The 20,045-nt window shown below is 57.0% G+C and overlaps 1 protein-coding gene across 4 annotated transcripts in view; it reads left to right on the top strand.

The window, feature by feature from the left end:
* slc35a2 (solute carrier family 35 member 2) overlaps window positions 1-20,045 on the top strand; it is a 48,885-nt gene that overhangs the window by 16,873 nt on the left and 11,967 nt on the right. For all 4 annotated transcript variants that reach the window (XM_072487940.1, XM_072487939.1, XM_072487937.1 and 1 more), the window contains exons 3-4: window positions 8,779-8,930; window positions 11,590-12,245. In XM_072487940.1, the coding sequence (XP_072344041.1) occupies window positions 8,779-8,930; window positions 11,590-12,245 (808 nt within the window). The remainder of the gene's footprint in view (window positions 1-8,778; window positions 8,931-11,589; window positions 12,246-20,045) is intronic.

Genomic DNA, 20,045 nt, shown 5'->3' with positions numbered 1-20,045 from the left:
GTGACGTTACGCCTTGTATGGGACTATACGTTTTTGCTGCTCAGGGCACTGACCCTCCCCCACATCCCCCCCCCCTCAGTTAGAGCAAAATTGCCACCTCTCCCTCCGAATGCCAACTTTTCTTCACACCTCAAGGTCATCTGGAGCACAATTGCCATTCTGGTGGTGAATGGCCAGGCGTAAAATCACCCAACTCTGCCCGAGGAAGGAGGTGCCCTAAAAGGGGGTGCAAGAGCAAAAGGGACCTGGGAGTGTACGTACAGATTATGAGGTAGGATATGAACAAGGAGCAAGAGGAGACCATTCAGCCCCTCTAAGCTGCTCTCCCACGTCTCCTCTAGAGTGTCACCTCAACCCCACATTCCCGCTGACTCCCGGATAACCTTTCACCCCCCTCGTTAATCAAGAATCTATCCATCGCGCCGTTAAAAACATTCGCAGATTCTGCTTCCCCACCTTCTGAGGAAGAAAGTTCCGGCGACTCGACTCTGTGAGAGAGAAAAATTCTCCCCTTCTCCGTCTGAAATGGGCGACCGCCTTATTTTTAAACAGTGACCCCCGCCCCCCAGTTCTATATTCTCCCACAAGAGGAAATGTCCTCACCCATCCACCCTGTCCTGACCCCACCTCAGGATCTTACGGTTCCCATCGAGTCGCCCTGAATCTTCTAAATTCCCAGCGGATGGAATATAACATCAGAAAATGTGAAGTTCTGCACTTTGGTAGGAAGAATAAAGAAGCTGAATGTTATTGAAATGGAGAAAGACTGCAGAAAGCTGCAGCACCGAGGGAGTTAGGGGTCCTCGTGCGTAAATCACGAAAAGCGAGCATGCAAGTTCAGCAGGTCATCGGGAGGGCGAATGGAATGTTGGCCTTTATTTCAAAGGGAAGGGAGAATAAAAATAGGGAAGTCCTGATAAAACTATACAAGGCGTTAGTTAGACCACACCTGGAATACTGTGAACAGTTTTGGTTCCCTTATCTCAGGAAAGATATCCCGGCATTGGAGGCAGTCCAGAGAAGGTTCACTTGATCCCGGGAATGGAGGGATTTTGTTATAAGGAGGGGTTGAGTAGGTCGGAGACTGTACTCATTGGGAGTTTAGAAGAATGAGAGGTGACCTTATTGAGACAGAGAGGATTCTGGGATTGGCGGGGTCGATGCTGAGAGGATGTTTCCTCTTGTGGGAGAGTCTGGGACCAGAGGGCAGAATCTCGGAGTCAGGGGGGCGCCCATTTGAGACAGAGATGAGGAGGAATTCCTTCTCTCCGAGGGGAGTGAATCTGTGGAATTCTTTACCGCAGAGAGCAGTAGAGGCCGGGCCGTTAAGTGTTTTCAAGGCCGAGAGAGACAGATATTTAATCAGTGAGGGGATCCAGGGTTACGGGGATAAAGCGGGAAAGTGGAGTTGAGGATCAGCCAGGATCTCATTGAATGGGGAGCAGATTTGATGGGCCAAATGGCCTACTTCTGCTCTTTATGATCTTACAAGCTCCTTTTTATTCCTGCCAAATTCGACAAATTCCATTTATTCCCATATGAAACTGCGTCTGGCAGAGATTTCTTTTGTGATCACCCTTGCGTCCTCTTCACAATTTACCTCCCTACCTATCTTTGTGTCACCAGCAAATCTGGCAAACGTCCTTCCAATCCCTTCATCCGTTTATATAAAGTGTAAACCGTTCAGGTCTCAGCCCGGACCCCCTGTGGCACACCCCTCGTCGCATCCTGCCAATCATGCCTACCTGAAAAGCAACCATTTATGCCAACTCTCTGCTTGCTGTTAGCCAGCCAGTCCATGCCAACAGGTTGACCCCCCCCACCCCCCCGGTAACCTGAGCTTTTATTTTCCACAATAACCTTTCATGTGGAACTTTTATCAAAGGCCTTCTGGAAATCTACCTACAGTACATCCACTGGTTCCCCTGTCTCCACCGGGCTGGTTACTTCCTCAAAGAACTCCAGTCAGTTGGTCAAACCTGATTTCCCTTTCACAAAACCATGTGGACTCTGCCCGATTGCCTGGAGGTTATTCAAGTGCCCTGCTATGACTTTCATCGTAGCTGCTATCGTTTTCCACACGGCCGACGTTGGGCTAACTGGCCTGTAGTTTACCGCTTTCTGCCTTTTGTATTTGTTTTGAAAAATATTTTTATTGCTGTTTTGAGATTTAGACACGATAAAACACAGAAGAGGAAACTTGAGTTTTGCCTGTAACAGGCAAGACAAATACAGTAAGAATAGCCAACGACAGGAACAACAAGATCTGTGCCCCTCGCTGTCACCGTAACCCTGACTGGGGCTCCAATGCTGCTTAATATTTCCATCTTTACATTAGTGTTCGGTATTTACAGTGGTCCGTTGGGGTTCAGCCGGGGCTACCAGTTTTACCTCCATAGGTGTAGTCGTGGTCCTTCCCCTCACTCAGCAGTAGACTCAATTCCGCTCGTTGTGGGGGTGGGCGGGGAGGTCATGCTCCCCTCTTGAGCTTGAGTTTTCGAGGGGGGGGGGCGGGGTTCTGTTCGTTACCCCGGTTTCTCCCTGTGAGGGGGAGGCCTGTGATTCCCCCTATCCCGTGCCCATTTCCTCCCCACGTTTCCGTCTGGTCTCCTCCAGTGGGGTCCTGATACTTTCTATAAGTCGTCCGCAGATGCCGCCACATTTGTCGTCTCCTAACCAATCCAGGCCGATCGTCGTGTGTAGGCCTCTGGGCGAACATTTTTCTCTCCTTGAGCAGAAAGTGACGCAGCTGCAGATATCTGAGCTCGTTCCCTTTCAGGAGTTGGAGATTATCTGTACGTTCCCCCCAGGGTCACCAGTCTGTCATCACGTACATGTCCCTCTGCCTCTCCCCCCCCCCCCCCCCCCCCCCCGGCAACGTACCAAATATGGCGTCAATCCTCACTGGTGCGAACCTGTGGTTGTTGCGGATTACGGCCCCCTGTGGGCTTCTCACCCAGTTCAGAATGGCGCCTAAACTGGTTCCACGTCCTTAGGGTGGCTACTACCACTGGGCTCCTGGATTGTGTGGGAGGGGGGGCCGGGAGTGGCGCTGTGGCCAGCACTCGGCCTCCTCCATTCAGACCCAGTCCGCCTCCGGCTCCCTTAACCACACCCTCGCTCTCTCCGTGTTGTGCCCAGCGGTAGAATACAAGGTTTGGTAGGGCCAAGCCTCCTATGTGTCCCCAAGACGAAGAGGGAAGGAGAGAGTGAGACAAAGAGGGAAGGAGAGAGAGAGGGAGCGCAGGCAAGAGTGAGGGGTGAACGCGCGGGTGAGTTGAGAGGAAGAGCGTGAGAGTGCGGGGGAGCATGGGGGAGGGTGTGCGAGGCAGAGGCAGCGCGTGTGAGGGGGAGCACGCGGAAGAGTGAGAGGGGGAGTGCGCTGAAAGAATTGACGAGAATTGTTCCAGGGATGAGGGGGCTCCACCTGAGTGGAGAAGCCGGGACCGTTCTCCTCGGGAGAAGAGAAGGTCAAGAGGAGATTTGATCGAGGTTTTCAAAATCACGAGGGAGACATGTGGGGGGGGGGGGGGGGGGGGGGGGTGCAGTCTGGGACAGAGCAGAGAGGGAGAAACTGTTTCCATTGACGGGATCGGGAAACCGGGGGGGGGGTGGGGGGGTGGAGTGGCGTGGAGGCCATAGTGAAGGTGACCGGAGAACGGAGCGACGCAGACACGGGGAGAAACTTTCTCACTCAGCCAGTGTTTCGGATCTGGGGGGTGCTGCCTGAGAGTGTGGAGGAGGCAGGTTCGATTGAGGCTGCCCAAAGGGAATCGGATCGTTACCTGAATGGTGGCGTAGTGGTTAGAACTGCTGCCTCATGCCGCCGAGGACCCGGGTTCTATCCCGGCCCTGGGTCACTGTCTGTGTGGAACTTGCACATTCTCCCCGTGTCTGGGGAGATGTGCAGGGAAGTGGATTGGCCACGCCAAATTGCCGCTTAATTGGAAAAAAAAAATGTAACGCAGAATGGGCAGGGTCATCATAGATTATCATAGAATTTACAGTGCAGAAGGAGGCCATTCGGCCCGTCGAGACTGCACCGACTCTTGGAAAGAGCACCCCACCCAAGGTCACCTCCACCCTATCCCCATAACCCAGTAACCCCACCCAACACTAAGCGCAATTTATCATGGCCAATTCACCTAACCTGCACATCTTTGGACTGTGGGAGGAAACCGGAGCTCCCGGAGGAAACCCACGCACACACGGGGGAGGATGTGCAGACTCTGCACAGACAGAGACCCAAGCCGGAATCGAACCTGGGACCCTGGAGCTGTGAAGCAATTGTGCTATCCACAATGCTACCGTGCTGTCACGGGAGGGCGTGGGGTGTGGGTGGGGGGGTTTAGTTACTCCTGCAGGGTCACGGGTGGGGGACTGGGCTGAATTACTCCCGCAGGGTCACTGGGGGAGGGTGGGGGACTGGGCTGAGTTACTCCTGCAGTGTCACTGGGGGGTGGGGGACTGGGCTGAGTTACTCCTGCAGGGTCACTGGAGGGAGGGTGGGGGACTGGGCTGAGTTACTCCTGCAGGGTCACTGGGGGGAGGGGGGGGACTGGGCTGAGTTACTCCCGCAGGGTCATTGAGGAGAGGGTGGGGGCCTGGGCTGAGTTACTCCTGCAGGGTCACTGGGGGGAGGATGGGGGACTGGGCTGAGTTACTCCTGCAGGGTCATTGAGGAGAGGGTGGGGGCCTGGGCTGAGTTACTCCTGCAGGGTCACTGGGGGGAGGGTGGGGGACTGGGCTGAGTTACTCCTGCAGGGTCACTGGGGGAGGGTGGGGGACTGGGCTGAGTTACTCCTGCAGTGTCACTGGGCGGTGCGGGACTGGGCTGAGTTACTCCTGCAGTGTCACTGGGGGGGGGGACTGGGCTGAGTTACTCCTGCAGGGTCACTGGGGGAGGGGGGGGGGGGACTGGGCTGAATTACTCCCGCAGGGTCACTGGGGGAGGGTGGGGGACTGGGCTGAGTTACTCCTGCAGTGTCACTGGGGGGTGGGGGACTGGGCTGAGTTACTCCTGCAGGGTCACTGGGGGGGGAGGGGTGGGGGGACTGGGCTGAGTTACTCCTGCAGGGTCACTGGGGGGAGGGTGGGGGACTGGGCTGAGTTACTCCTGCAGGGTCACTGGGGGAGGGGGGGTGGGGGACTGGGCTGAGTTACTCCTGCAGGGTCACTGGGGGGAGGGGGGGGTCTGGGCTGAGTTACTCCTGCAGGGTCACTGGGGGGGAGGGGGGGGGGGCTGGGCTGAGTTACTCCTGCAGGGTCACTGGGGGGAGGGGGGTGGTTTGGGCCGAGTTACTCCTGCAGGGTCACTGGGGGGAGGGAGGGGGGAGGTCTGGGCTGAGTTACTCCTGCAGGGTCACTGGGGGGAGGGTGGGGGCCTGGGCTGAGTTACTCCTGCAGGGTCACTGGGGGGAGGGGGGGGACTGGGCTGAGTTACTCCTGCAGGGTCACTGGGGGGAGGGGGGGGACTGGGCTGAGTTACTCCTGCAGCGTCACTGGGGAAGGGGGGGGGGGACTGGGCTGAGTTACTCCTGCAGGGTCACTGGGGGGAGGGTGGGGGCCTGGGCTGAGTTACTCCTGCAGGGTCACTGGGGGGAGGGGGGGGACTGGGCTGAGTTACTCCTGCAGCGTCACTGGGGGAAGGGGGGGGGACTGGGCTGAGTTACTCCTGCAGGGTCACTGGGGGGAGGGGGGGGGGACAGGGCTGAGTTACTCCTGCAGCGTCACTGGGTGGAGGGGGGGGGGGGACTGGGCTGAGTTACTCCTGCAGGGTCACTGGGGGGAGGGGGGGGACTGGGCTGAGTTACTCCTGCAGGGTCACTGGGGGGAGGGGTGGGGGTCTGGGCTGAGTTACTCCTGCAGGGTCACTGGGGGGAGGGGGGGGGGACTGGGCTGCGTTACTCCTGCAGGGTCACTGGGGGGAGGGTGGGGGTCTGGGCTGAGTTACTCCTGCAGGGTCACTGGGGGTAGGGACTGGGTGAGTTACTCCTGCAGGGTCACTGGGGAGGGGGGACTGAGCGGGTAATCACTGTCAAAATGGGCCGAATGGCCTCCTGTGTTGGAACCATCGAACGATTCCTTGAAAAGGAGAGCGGGTTTGGCTGTTTCCTTTTACTCCAGATTGGCCGCACCTTGGCGATCCACCCACGACGCCTGTCCTGTGCCTTGGGGCACTGCAATTCTCCCATTGCCTTCACAAGCGTAGGGTCTCATGGGCGCGGGGAGGAACGTCAGCCCCTTGCGAGCCTGTCTAAACCTGCCGGACCTGTTCCTCACCTCCATTTGTAAGATCTCCCCAAGCCTTCCCAAGCAGGAGAAGGCCACTCATGCCATCATGCCTGGGCCAGCCCCTTCAAAAGAGCTATCCAATTAGTCCCGCACTCTCCCCACCACCCCCCTCCCCTCCTCCAATTGCCCGTGGTCTGCGAGGTTTGCCAGGGCATTTAAGAATCGACCACATTGCTGTGGGCCTGGAGTCTCGTGTGAGCCAGACTGGGTAAGGAGCCGGCTGATTTCTTTTCCAATCGGGATTTCGAAGGCGGAAACCACGGCGTGATCCCTCTTCCATTCTTTAAAACAAAGAAAATTAGGATGTCGGGCTCCCAGTCACAGCTCCCTCTACAAAAGAGAAGACTGGGGGGGGAATGAGTGTGTGCGTATATGTGTGTGATGTCCGTGTGTGTCCCCCCCCCGTTGTTACGACACCTTGGGCTACTGCGCGGTCAATTCCAGTCTCACAGACCCCGGAGTCTCAGCACAAGTGAATGAAGCAATAACTCGTCTGAAAATTCCCCAAACCGTTGGCCTTTGGCAGCCCAATAATTTGCAGGTCTGTAAGTTGAAACACAATTGCTGTTTGTTTGTAACAGAGATAAAGACAAAACATGCAGTAACTGGAACAGAATTACGGCAAGGTAACCTACTACCCCCTTTACTGTCCCACCCTCTATCCATGCACTCAAGACAGACAAACAAGAGGGGTGGGAAGGGGTAAAAATGATAAGGGTTAAGGTGTCCTACCGTGCTGCCCAAGTGGTTAGCACTGTGGCTTCACAGCGTCAGGGTCCCAGGTTCGATTCCCCGCTGGGTCACTGTGCGGAGTCTGCACGTTCTCCCCGTGTCTGCGTGGGTTTCCTCCGGGTGCTCCGGTTTCCCCCCCACAGTCCAAAGACGGGCAGGTTAGGTGGATTGGCCGTGATAAATTGCCCTTAGTGACCCAAAAAAAGGTTAGATGGGGTTATTGGGTTACGGGGATAGGGTGGAAGCGAGGGCTTAAGTGGGTCGGTGCAGACTCGCTGGGCCAAATGGCCTCCTTCTGCCCTGTATGTTCTATGTTCTAAGATAAAAAGAAAGATAAGATACCTTGCTTTCGATGTTGAATTCATTACAGCAGACTGTCCTCCCTGCGGGCTGACTGATCGAAGCCACCGTGTACAGTTGGTGAGGGTCTTCTGGCAGTAACATTCATTCAGTACTCACAGGCAGTAGGAGTTCTCCTGGAGAAACACTTCAGCCTTTATTAAGCTGGGCCTTCAAACCAAAGGTCCACCTTTGAGTCTACTCCTCACTTAAGACCCTTTATCTCACATCAAACCCAGCTTCCTGCCCGAGTTTTAATCTCAGTCCTTTGCAGTTTCAGGAAAACAATCTGCAGTCCTACTGGGGAAAGGGAGAAGGGTTTTTACACAGGATGTCTCAGACAGAACTCCACATATCAAAGAGAGAAAATCAGAGACGTTCTTCCGGCATCTGAATCAAAAGCGAAACTAGAAAAGAACCCACCCAGCCTTACCTCGGAGAGTGAGATATTCCAGAGAAACCGGAACCAATCGCCGCTGGTTACCAGCAAAGTCCAGCATTTCAAGCCAGTTCATTGGCCGCCAGCCATGTCAGTCAAACTGAGTCATCACTGATCTCTCTAGCTTGAATTAAAGGGAAAGGCTGCATTAAAGTCACAGGCCCATTAATCACCCATGGATAAAAATTATAATGTCAAAAAAAACAAAAGGGGAAAACAGGGTTTAAACAGGAGGATCCTAGAACCGTGCGGTGTCCATGTGTGTGTGTACACGTGCGTGTGTGAGTGTGTACACGTGCGTGTGTGAGTGTGTACACGTGCGTGTATGAGTGTGTACACGTGTGTGTGAGTGTGTACACGTGCGTGTATGAGTACACAGCGTGTGAGTGTGTGTACACGTGCGTGTGCGTGTACACGGCGTGTGAGTGTACACGTGCGTGTGTGTGTACACGTGCGTGTGTGTGTGTACACGTGCGTGTGTGTGTGTACATGTGCGTGTGTGTACACGTGCGTGTGTGAGTGTACATGTGCGTGAGAGTACATGTGCGTGTGTGTACACGGTGTGTGTGTACACGTGCGTGTGTGTATACGTGCGTGTGTACACGTGCGTGTGTGTGTATACGTGTGTGTGTACACGTGCGTGTGAGCGTGTACACGTGCGTGTGTACACGTGCGTGAGTATACACGTGCATGTGAGAGTGTACACGTGCGTGAGTGTGTGCGTGTGTGAGTACACGTGTGTGTGTGCATGTGTGCACACGTGCGTGTGTGTACACGTGCAAGTGTGTCACGTGCTTGTGTGTGTGCATGTGTGAGTACACATGCGTGTGAGTACACGTGAGTGTATACGTGTGTGTATGTGTGTGTACACGTGCGTGTGTATGCAACGCAGAGGGGCTGAATGACCTGCTTGCGGGATTGTGGGATGGAAAATGGCGATTCACAAGGAGGTCTTTCCGTCTCTCTTGGTGCAGGGAATGTGAAGGAGCTCGCCGTCTGCCTGTACAACGGCCTGGTCGTGCAGTACGTGGACATGCTCAAGATGGCGGTCCCGTCGCTGATCTACACTCTGCAGAACAACTTGCAGTACGTTGCCATTTCCAACCTCCCAGCTGCAACATTCCAGGTACGTGGCTGTCTTGACACGGCGATTCTGAGCTTTCATCTCCCCCCCCCCCCCCCTTTACATCCCTGCGACCAGTTCCCCATGGAGGCGCCTTCACCGGCTGGCACTTCGACTGTAAGAGGCATCACTTCCACGCCATCAGATGGGCCCCTTGGGCCAGGAGGGTGGGGGTTGGGACTGCGCCGACCTTCCGTCGCTGAACCCTCTGGGCATGTGAGCACGCGGGCGAGAATCGCCACACTAGACTATCGCCGCACTAGACTATCGCCGCTCTAGACTATCGCCCCACTAGACTATCACCCCACTAGACTATCGCCGCACTAGACTATCGCCGCTCTAGACTATCGCCGCACTAGACTATCGCCGCTCTAGACTATCACCCCACTAGACTATCGCCCCACTAGACTATCGCCATACTAGACTATCGCCGAACTAGGCTATCGCCGCTCTAGACTATCGCCGAACTAGACTATCGCCGCTCTAGACTATCGCCGCACTAGACTATCGCCGCACTAGACTATCGCCGCACTAGACTATCGCCCCACTAGACTATCGCCCCACTAGACTATAGCCGCACTAGACTATCGCCGCACTAGACTATCGCCATACTAGACTATCGCCCCACTAGACTATCGCCGCACTAGACTATCGCCGCACTAGACTATCGCCCCACTAGACTATCGCCGCACTAGACTATCGCCCCACTGGACTATCGCCGCACTGGACTATCGCCGCACTAGACTATCGCCCCACTAGACTATCGCCCCCACTAGACTATCACCCCACTGGACTATCGCCCCACTGGACTATCGCCCCACTGGACTATCGCCACACTGGACTATCGCCCCACTAGACTATCACCCCACTGGACTATCGCCCCACTGGACTATCGCCCCACTGGACTATCGCCCCACTGGACTATCGCCCCACTGGACTATCGCCACACTGGACTATCGCCCCACTAGACTATCGCCGCACTGGACTATCGCCCCACTAGACTATCGCCCCACTAGACTATCGCCCCACTGGACTATCGCCACACTGGACTATCGCCCCACTAGACTATCGCCACACTGGACTATCGCCACACTGGACTATCGCCACACTGGACTATCGCCCGACTGGACTATCGCCCCACTGGACTATCGCCACACTGGACTATCGCCCCACTAGACTATCGCCACACTGGACTATCGCCACACTGGACTATCGCCACACTGGACTATCGCCCCACTGGACTATCGCCACACTGGACTATCGCCACACTGGACTATCGCCCCACTGGACTATCGCCCCACTAGACTATCGCCCCACTAGACTATCGCCCCACTAGACTATCGCCCCACTAGACTATCGCCACACTGGACTATCGCCCCACTGGACTATCGCCCCACTAGACTATCGCCACACTGGACTATCGCCCCACTAGACTATTGCCCCACTGGACTATCGCCCCACTGGACTATCGCCCCACTAGACTATCGCCACACTGGACTATCGCCACACTGGACTATCGCCCCACTAGACTATCGCCACACTGGACTATCGCCCCACTGGACTATCGCCCCACTAGACTATCGCCCCACTAGACTATCGCCACACTGGACTATCGCCCCACTGGACTATCGCCCCACTAGACTATCGCCCCACTAGACTATCGCCCCACTAGACTATCGCCCCACTAGACTATCGCCCCACTAGACTATCGCCCCACTAGACTATCGCCCCACTAGACTATCGCCACACTGGACTATCGCCCCACTGGACTATCGCCCCACTAGACTATCGCCCCACTAGACTATCGCCCCCACTAGACTATCGCCCCACTGGACTATCGCCCCACTAGACTATCGCCCCACTGGACTATCGCCCCACTGGACTATCGCCACACTGGACTATCGCCACACTTAAGGCGGAAATGATGACGGGTTCCCTCTTTCTTTTTTTAAAAATCCGGATGTCAAGAGAGGAGGCTCCCTGTCACAGGTCCCTGTCCATACGTAGCAGGACCTGGACAACATCCAGGCTTTGTGCTGACAAGTAGCAAGTGACATTTGTGTCACACAAGTGCCAGTCAATGACCATTTCCCCTTGACATTCACTGACATTACCATCGCTGAATCCCCCACACTCAACATCCTGGGGGTTACCATTGACCAGAAATTGAACTGGACCCAGCCGTATAAATACTGTGGCTGCCAGAGCAGGTCAGAGGCTGGGAATCCTGCGGAGAGTAACTCACCTCCTGACTCCCCCCCAAAGCCTGTCCACCATCCACAAGTCAGGAGTGTGATGGACTCTCCCACTCGCCTGGATGGGCGCGGCTCCGACAACACTCGAGAAGCTCGACACCACCCAGGATACAGCAGCCCCGCTTGATTGCTCCCCCTTCCACAAACATTCAGTCGGCCGTCCCTTCACTGTCGCTGGGCCGCAATCCTGGCGATCCCTCCCGAACAGCACTGTGGGTGTACCTACACCACACGGGGACTGCAGCGGCTCAGCCACCACCTTCTCGAGGGGCAATTAGGGATGGGCCTGGACATATAAAACGGCCAGCGGGCTGGGGCATTAAGAGGGGAGTGGTAGCTTGACCGTAGATTGACACTGGGCACCCTGCCTCTTTGTTTTTCTTTTAATGTTTTGGCGGCCATGGCAGGTGATGTACCAGTTCAAGATCCTGACCACGGCGCTCTTCTCCGTGCTGATGCTGCAGAAGAGCCTGTCGCGGCTGCAGTGGGCCTCCTTGCTGATCCTCTTCACAGGCATCGCCATCGTGCAGGTGACACAGGAGGAGGGGCGGGCCGGCAAGGACCGGGCGCCGGGCCAGAACTACCTGGTGGGGCTGATGGCGGTGCTGGTGTCGTGCGTGTCGTCCGGCTTCGCCGGCGTCTACTTCGAGAAGACACTGAAGGGCACCTCCGCCTCGGTCTGGCTGCGCAACGTGCAGCTGGGCATCTTCGGCACGCTGCTGGGCCTCCTCGCCATGTGGTGGAAGGACGGCCAGGACATCGGCGAGAAGGGCTTCTTCTTCGCCTACACGCCCATGGTCTGGTGTGTCGTCTTCGACCAGGCCATCGGCGGACTCCTGGTGGCGGTAGTGGTGAAGTACGCCGACAACATCCTCAAGGGCTTCGCCGCCTCGCTGTCCATCATCATCTCCACCGTGGCGTCCGTCTACCTCTTCGGCTTCAACGTTGATGTGTACTTTGTGCTCGGTGCGGGCCTGGTGATTGGGGCCGTGTACCTGTACAGCCTGCCCAAGGTCCTCCCCAGTGCCTCCCTCGCCCAGGAGCCCGAATCCTACAACACAAAGTTAGTCATCAAGTGAAGGCAAAGGCATCAAATCCTCATGTGCACACTCAATCCCCTGTTTTTCCGTGCCTTGTATACGCAGTCTCCTCTCTGTCTCCCTCCCTCTCCCTCTCTGTCTCCTTCACTCTCTCTGTCTCCCTCCCTCTCTGTCTCCTTCACTCTCTCTGTCTCCCTCCCTCTCTCTGTCTCCCTCCCCCTCTCTCTGTCTCCCTCCCCCTCTCTCTGTTTCCCTCCCCCTCTCTGTCTCCCTCCCCCTCTCTCTGTCTCCCTCCCTCTCTCTGTCTCCCTCCCCCTCTCTCTGTCTCCCTCCCTCTCTCTCTGTCTCCCTCCCCCTCTCTGTCTCCCTCCCCCTCTCTGTCTCCCTCCCTCTCTCTGTCTTCCTCCCTCTCTCTGTCTCCCTCCCTCTCTCTCTCTCCCTCACCCTCTCTCTGTCTCCCTCCCCCTCTCTGTCTCCCTCCCCCTCTCTGTCTCCCTCCCCCTCTCTGTCTCCCTCCCCCCCTCTCTGTCTCCCTCCCCCTCTCTCTGTCTCCCTCCCTCTCTCTGTCTCCCTCCCTCTCTCTGTCTCCCTCCCCCTCTCTCTGTCTCCCTCCCTCTCTCTGTCTCCCTCCCTCTCACTGTCTCCCTCCCTCTCTCTGTCTCCCTCCCTCTCTCTGTCTCCCTCCCTCTCTCTCTCTCTCACCTCGCCCTCTCTCTGTCTCCCTCCCCCTCTCTCTGTCTCCCTCCCCCTCTCTCTGTCTCCCTCCCCCTCTCTCTGTCTCCCTCCCGCTCTCTGTCTCCCTCCCTCTCTCTCTGTCTCCCTCCCTCTCTCTCTGTCTCCCTCCCCCCTCTCTGTCTCCCTGCCTCTCTCTGGCCCCCTCCCCCTCTCTCTGTCTCCCTCCCTCTCTCTCTGTCTCCCTCCCTCTCTCTCTGTCTCCCTCCCCCCTCTCTGTCTCCCTCCCCCTCCCTCTGTCTCCCTCCCCCTCTCTCTGTCTCCCTCCCCCTCTCTCTGTCTCCCTCCCCCCTCTCTGTCTCCCTCCCCCCTCTCTGTCTCCCCTCCCCCCTCTCTGTCTCCCTCCCCCCCTCTCTGTCTCCCTCCCTCTCTCTCTCTCCCTCCCTCTGTCTCCCTCCCCCTCCCTCTGTCTCCCTCCCCCTCCCTCTGTCTCCCTCTCCCTCCCTCTGTCTCCCTCCCTCTCTCTGTCTCCCTCCTCTCTCTCTGTCTCCCTCCCCCTCTCTGTCTCCCTCCCTCTCTCTGTCTCCCTCCCTCTCTCTGTCTCCCTCCCCCCCTCTCTGTCTCCCTCCCCCCCTCTCTGTCTCCCTCCCCCCCTCTCTGTCTCCCTCCCCCTCTCTCTGTCTCCCTCCCCCTCTCTCTGTCCCCCTCCCCCTCTCTCTGTCTCCCTCCCTCTCTCTCTCTCCCTCCCTCTCTCTCTCTCCCTCCCTCTGTCTCCCTCCCCCTCCCTCTGTCTCCCTCCCCCTCCCTCTGTCTCCCTCCCTCTGTCTCCCTCCCCCTCCCTCTGTCTCCCTCCCCCTCCCTCCCCCTCCCTCTGTCTCCCTCCCCCTCCCTCTGTCTCCCTCCCCCTCTCTCTGTCTCCCTCCCCCCTCTCTGTCTCCCTCCCCCCTCTCTCTGCCCCCTCCCTCTCTCCCCCACTCTTCACCAGTTTCTCCCCCCTCCCTGTGCCTCTCTTTTTGCCTCTCTCTCTCTCTCTCTCTCTCTCTCTCTCTATCCTGCTCTCTATCATTCTCTTTCTTTCCTCCTCAGTTGCGTCTCGAGAGCGGCGGGGGTCGGGGGGGGGGGGGAGATTTTTTTCCTTTTTGCTCTCTTTCCGGACAGGGGTGGGGGGTGGGGGTCAGTATGGCCGGTGAGAGTACCCGAAACGTGACGTCCCGTCCCCTCGGCGAAGGGCTCAAGGGTCACGCCACGTATCGAGTAATTGGGGTTGTGGAGCACGAAGCCGGTTACTGACGGGCATTTACTGGGCAGTGGTGACAGGCCGTTTCTGTTGGTGCTTTTTGTAGATTGTGTGAGTAGATTTAACGGTGAATGGTTTCCTCCCCTGGGACCGCCGGGGGGGGGGGGGGGGGTGGAACGGCTTCTTTAACGTATCGGGGTTACGAGTGGGGAGAGGGGGCTCGAGCTTGTTTATGTCTCAGGAGGGGAGGGAGGAGGGGCTGGGAGGGGGTGCTGATTGGTCAGTGGTGGTAGGGGGTGCGTTTTTATGTTGGAAGGAATCCATTTTAGTACACGCTCACCCCCCCCCCCCCCAAAACACCTAAAACCACCTAGAGGGCGCGTGACATTGGTGCCAGCTATTGGACTGCGAGCAGGCAAACCCAGACCCTCCTCCCACACACACTGACTCTCACTGGGGTACGAGTCCCACACACACTGACTCTCACTGGGGTACGGGTCCCACACGCACTGACTCTCACTGGGGTCGGGGTCCCACACACACTGACTCTCACTGGGGTACGGGTCCCACACACACTGACTCTCACTGGGGTACGGGTCCCACACGCACTGACTCTCACTGGGGTCGGGGTCCCACACACACTGACTCTCACTGGGGTACGGGTCCCACACACACTGACTCTCACTGGGGTACGGGTGCCACACACACTGACTCTCACTGGGGTAGGGGTCCCACACACACTGACCACCACTGGGGTATGGGTCCCACACACACTGACTCTCACTGGGGTAGGGATCCCACGCACACTGACTCTCACTGGGGTACGAATCTAAAGAATTCCCTCCGCTAACCCTCCCACTACACACACACACACGCTCAAAGCACCTGTTGCCCCCAACACCTCCGATTCTCCCAAGTGAAGGCTGCCCTGCCCCATAGCCTGAGGTAGCTCGCGATTCAAATCAGCCACTTTCAAACACTAATTTAACACTGGGTTCATTTTTCTTTACCCTCCTCGCCTCAATTGTAACACGTGGAAGTGATTTTTTTTTGCACTGTAAAGGGACGGGGGAGTGGGATGATGGTGAGAGATGGGTTTCCTGGCCTATTAGCCTCCGGAATAGTTGGGAGTGGGCTTGTGGAGTGACGGTCACCTATAGAGTGCGTGTGTGCGAGAGAGAGGCTTGTGCATGAGAGAGAGTACGTGTGTGCGAGAGAGTGCGTGTGTGCGAGAGAGAGTGCGTGTGTGCGAGAGAGAGTGCGTGTGTGCGAGAGAGAGTGCGTGTGTGCGAGAGAGAGTGCGTGTGTGCGAGAGAGAGTGCGTGTGTGCGAGAGAGAGTGCGTGTGTGCGAGAGAGAGTGCGTGTGTGTGCGAGAGAGTGCGCGTGCGAGAGAGTGCGCGTGCGAGAGAGTGCGCGTGCGAGAGAGAGTGTGTGTGCGCGAGAGAGAGTGCGTGTGCGCGAGAGAGTGCGTGTGCGCGCGAGAGAGTGCGTGTGCGTGAGTGCATGTGCGCGAGAGTGCGTGTGGGCGAGAGAGAATGCGTGTGCGCGAGAGAGAGTGCGTGCGCGCGAGAGTGGGTGCGCGTGAGAGAGAGCGCGTGCGCGAGCGAGGAAGCTCGTGTGTACGAGAGAGTGCGCGCGCGCGAGAGAGTGCACGTGTGCGAGCTAGAGAGCGCGCGAGCGAGAGAAAGCGCGTGTGTGTGTTTATGAGCAGGCACCCCTCCTGTCTTCCCGTGGTTTGGTCGAAGCCTTTCTTCGAACCCGATCCTTCCAGGCTTCGAGGGGCCACCTGGAGATTCCTGGGACTCTTCATTTTTAAACGATATTTTTTAAAATGGGCACCAGAGTTTTGTGGTCTCTATACTGATGTTCTGTAGGTGTGCGCCCATTGCCAATAGCGGAGTAAAATTGAGGGAAGAGTGGGGTGGAATCTGTACGCTGCTATCCATCTCCCACAGCGCGAGGGGGTGGGGGGGTGCTTGTCCCGGAACCCGCGTGCCGTCCCAGGCGGATGGGGTTCCTGCCCATCAACTGGCGAGGCCCGGGGGGAGGGCGCAGTGCCTGACGTGACACCCTGGGCGCGCGCACTTCCCGACTACACTGGGGCGGTTAATGGTGCACGGAGCGTTTTCGGGAATCGGCTGCCCGCTGAGCAACCCTCAACAAGGCGGCAGGAAATGCCACCGACGGCCGAAAGGGCTGAGGCAAGAGGCCTTAACCGCCTCCCCCACCCCCGTCCCCGGGAATAATGAACGGTATGATTCCCTACGTAGCTGAGCCAGCCACCCAGGGGGAGGCTGGAATTCCGAAATCCTCTTGCGAGAGAGGAAAAAAAAAAAAATTTTTAATATATTTTTTGATATTCTTTACATGGTATCAGAGGTGGTTATTGATCTATATATATATAATATATACATATATATATATAAATGATTGTATAAATTAATTCATCAATAAAACTATTCTGTTTCCTGTGTTATGATTGAAGGCAATGTCAGGATTTAGGATATAGAAAAAAGGGGAAGCGACATCTCCCACCTTGAATCCGCTCTTCCCCCCCCATCCCCTATCCCTTAGCTTCTGGAAATCTCTCGCCATCTCCGTCTCGGACATCCTCGCTGGCCGGGTTTCCTCTGGAGTCGGTCACTCCAACAATTCCCCGACCCTCGGGAGCCAAGAGGTTTCGCCTCGTATCGGTCCAAAATGGCCGGCCTCTGATCCTGAACCTGTGACCCTAACCCCCCCACCCCACATCCCCTCCTCGGTCCCGTGGAGTTGTTGGGTGGGTGGGAGGGATGGGGGGTGGGGGGAGCCTTTCGCATCGATCCCTGCGGAGACCCCTTCAGAATGTGATGGCGTTTGGCAAGATCACCTCGCCTCTCATTCTTCTCAACTCCATCAGGTCTCTCCTTCGGGCGGTGGGCATTCTCGGGGTGGCATCAGCTAGGATTACCCACTCTCCCCACCCTCCCCCCAAACACACACACAAACACAGCCAAACATAAACACGCACATACACACACAAACACGCACACATACATAAACACGCACACACACACAAACACGCATGCACACAAACTTGCACAGACATAAACACGCACACACATAAACACGCACGCACACATACACACAACACACACACAAACGCGCACACGCGTAAACAGGCACACGCAAACATGCACATACACATAAACATGCACACATAAACACGCACACATAAATGCACACATGCATAAACACGCACATACACACAAACGCACACAAATGTTCACACACATACGCACGCACACGTAAGCACGCACATACCCATAAACGCACACACAAACACGCACGCAAACATGCACATACACACAAACACGCACACATACACATGCACACATAAGCACACGCACACAACGCACATGTAAGCACACGCACACAAATGCGCACACATACAAACACGCACGCGCATAAACACGCACACACAAATGCACGCGCACACACAAACACGCACGCGCAAACACACCAACATAAACACAGCATCTGCTATGGACAGAACCAAGATCCCGCCCCACACACACACACCCAGTCCAAAGACATGCAGGTTAGGTGGATTGGCCGTGATAAATTGCCCTTGGTGTCCAAAAGGGTTAGGAGGGGTTACGGGGATAGGGTGGAAGTGAGGGCTGAAGTGGGTCGATGCAGACTCGATAGGCCGCATGGCCTCCTGCACTGTATGTTCGATGTTCACAGTCGAATCTCTAAGGGGGGGTTGGGAGAGAGGGAGAGGAGGTGTTGCGGAGGGATGGGGCTGTGGGAGGGGGAGTTGGGAAAGGGTTTGTAGACTGATGGGGTGAGGGCAGAGGTCTTAGGGAGGGGTTGGGAACATGGGGTGGGGTAGGGGAGGAGGAGGAGGGACTGGGGGAGGTGGAGGGGGGAGATTCTGGTTCCAGTGTTTCACCTGTCGATTGGGACTTGCTGGCCTTGACCCCTTCGTGGGCCTGCCCCAGAGGTAGGATGGGGCTCGGCAGTGCTTTTGGAGGGGGAAGCAGCCTTCCTCCCTGACTTCACAGCGGCTGAGAAGGAAGGGTCGAGGCTGGGCCGGGCCTCGATTAGACAGACACCGGAGAGGCTGCGGAGATCGCCGACAACAATCCCGGTGATGTCTGGGTTCATCGTCACATCAGGAAAGGATGAGAGGCTGGGCCACTTCTTAGCCTGGAGGGGGTGGGAACCCGAATCTAGGTCTTTAAGATGACACAAGGTTCTTGAGAGGAAGAGCTGAATGAGAAGACGTTTATCCAAGACAGTCACTGATAAATCCAATCAGGGGGATTTCAGGAGAATGTGGGGCTCGCTCCCACGGGGAGTGGGGAGAATGTGGGACTCGCTCCCACAGGGAGTAGGGAGAATGTGGGACTCGCTCCCACGGGGAGTGGGGAGAATGTGGGACTCGCGCCCACGGGGAGTGGGGGGAATGTGGGACTCGCTCCCACAGGGAGTAGGGAGAATGTGGGACTCGCTCCCACGGGGAGTGGGGAGAATGTGGGACTCGCGCCCACGGGGAGTGGGGGGAATGTGGGACTCGCTCCCACGGGGTGTGGGGAGAATGTGGGACTCGCTCCCACGGGGCGTGGGGAGAATGTGGAACTCGCTCCCACGGGGAGTGGGGAGAATGTGGGACTCGCTCCCACGGGGAGTGAGGAGAATGTGGGGCTCGCTCCCACGGGGTGTGGGGAGAATGTGGAACTCGCTCCCACGGGGAGTGGGGCGATTGTGGGACTCGCTCCCCCGGGGTGTGGGGAGAATGTGGGACCCGCTCCCACGGGGAGTGAGGAGAATGTGGGGCTCGCTCCCATGGGAAGTGGGGAGAATGTGGGACTCGCTCCCATGGGGAGTGGGGAGAATGTGGAACTCGCTCACACGGAGTGGGGAGAATGTGGGTCTCGCTCCCACGGGGAGTGGGGAGAATGTGGAACTCGCTCCCACGGGGAGTGGGGAGAATGTGGGTCTCGCTCCCACGTGGAGTGGGGAAAATGTGGGACTCGCTCCCACGGGGAGTGGGGAGAATGTGGAACTCGGTCCCACGGGGAGTGGGGAGAATGTGGGACCCGCTCCCACGGGGAGTGGGGAGAATGTGGAACTCGGATCCAAGTGGAGTGGGGAGAATGTGGGACTCGCTCCCACGGGGAGTGGGGGGAATGTGGGGCTCGCTCCTATGGGGAGTGGGGGGAATGTGGGGCTCGCTCCCGTGGGGAGAATGTGGAACTCGCTCCCACGGGGAGTGGGGAGAATGTGGGACTCGCTCCCACGGGGAGTGGGGAGAATGTGGGACTCGCTCCCACGGGGAGTGGGGAGAATGTGGATTTGATTGGATTTGTTTATTGTCACGTGTACCGAGGTACAGTGAAAAGTATTTTTCTGCGAGCAGCTCAACAGATCATTAAGTACATGAGACGAAAAGGGAATAAAAGAAAATACATAATAGGGCAACACAACATATACAATGTAACTACATAAGCACTGGCATCGGATGAAGCATACAGGGTGTAGTGTTAATGAGGTCAGTCCATAAGAGGATCCTTTAGGAGTCTGGTAACAGTGGGGAAGAAGCTGTTTTTGAGTCTGTTTGTGCGTGTTCTCAGACTTCTGTATCTCCTGCCCGATGGAAGAAGTTGGAAGAGTGAGTAAGCCGGGTGGGAGGGGTCTTTGATTATGCTGCCCGCTTTCCCCAGGCAGCGGGAGGTGTAGATGGAGTAAATGGATGGGAGGCAGGTTCGTGTGATGGACTGGGACTCGCTCCCTTGGGGAGAATGTGGGACTCGCTCCCACGGGGAGTGGGCAGGACGTGGGACTCGCTCCCACGGGGAGTTGGGAGAATGTGGAACTTGTGCCACGGGGTGTGAGGAGAATGTGGGACTCGCTCCCATGGGGAGT

This window comes from Scyliorhinus torazame, chromosome 22 (assembly GCF_047496885.1).
Source record: "Scyliorhinus torazame isolate Kashiwa2021f chromosome 22, sScyTor2.1, whole genome shotgun sequence".
NCBI classification, from domain to species: Eukaryota; Metazoa; Chordata; class Chondrichthyes; order Carcharhiniformes; family Scyliorhinidae; genus Scyliorhinus; species Scyliorhinus torazame.
This window is presented reverse-complemented; position numbering and strand designations above follow the sequence as displayed.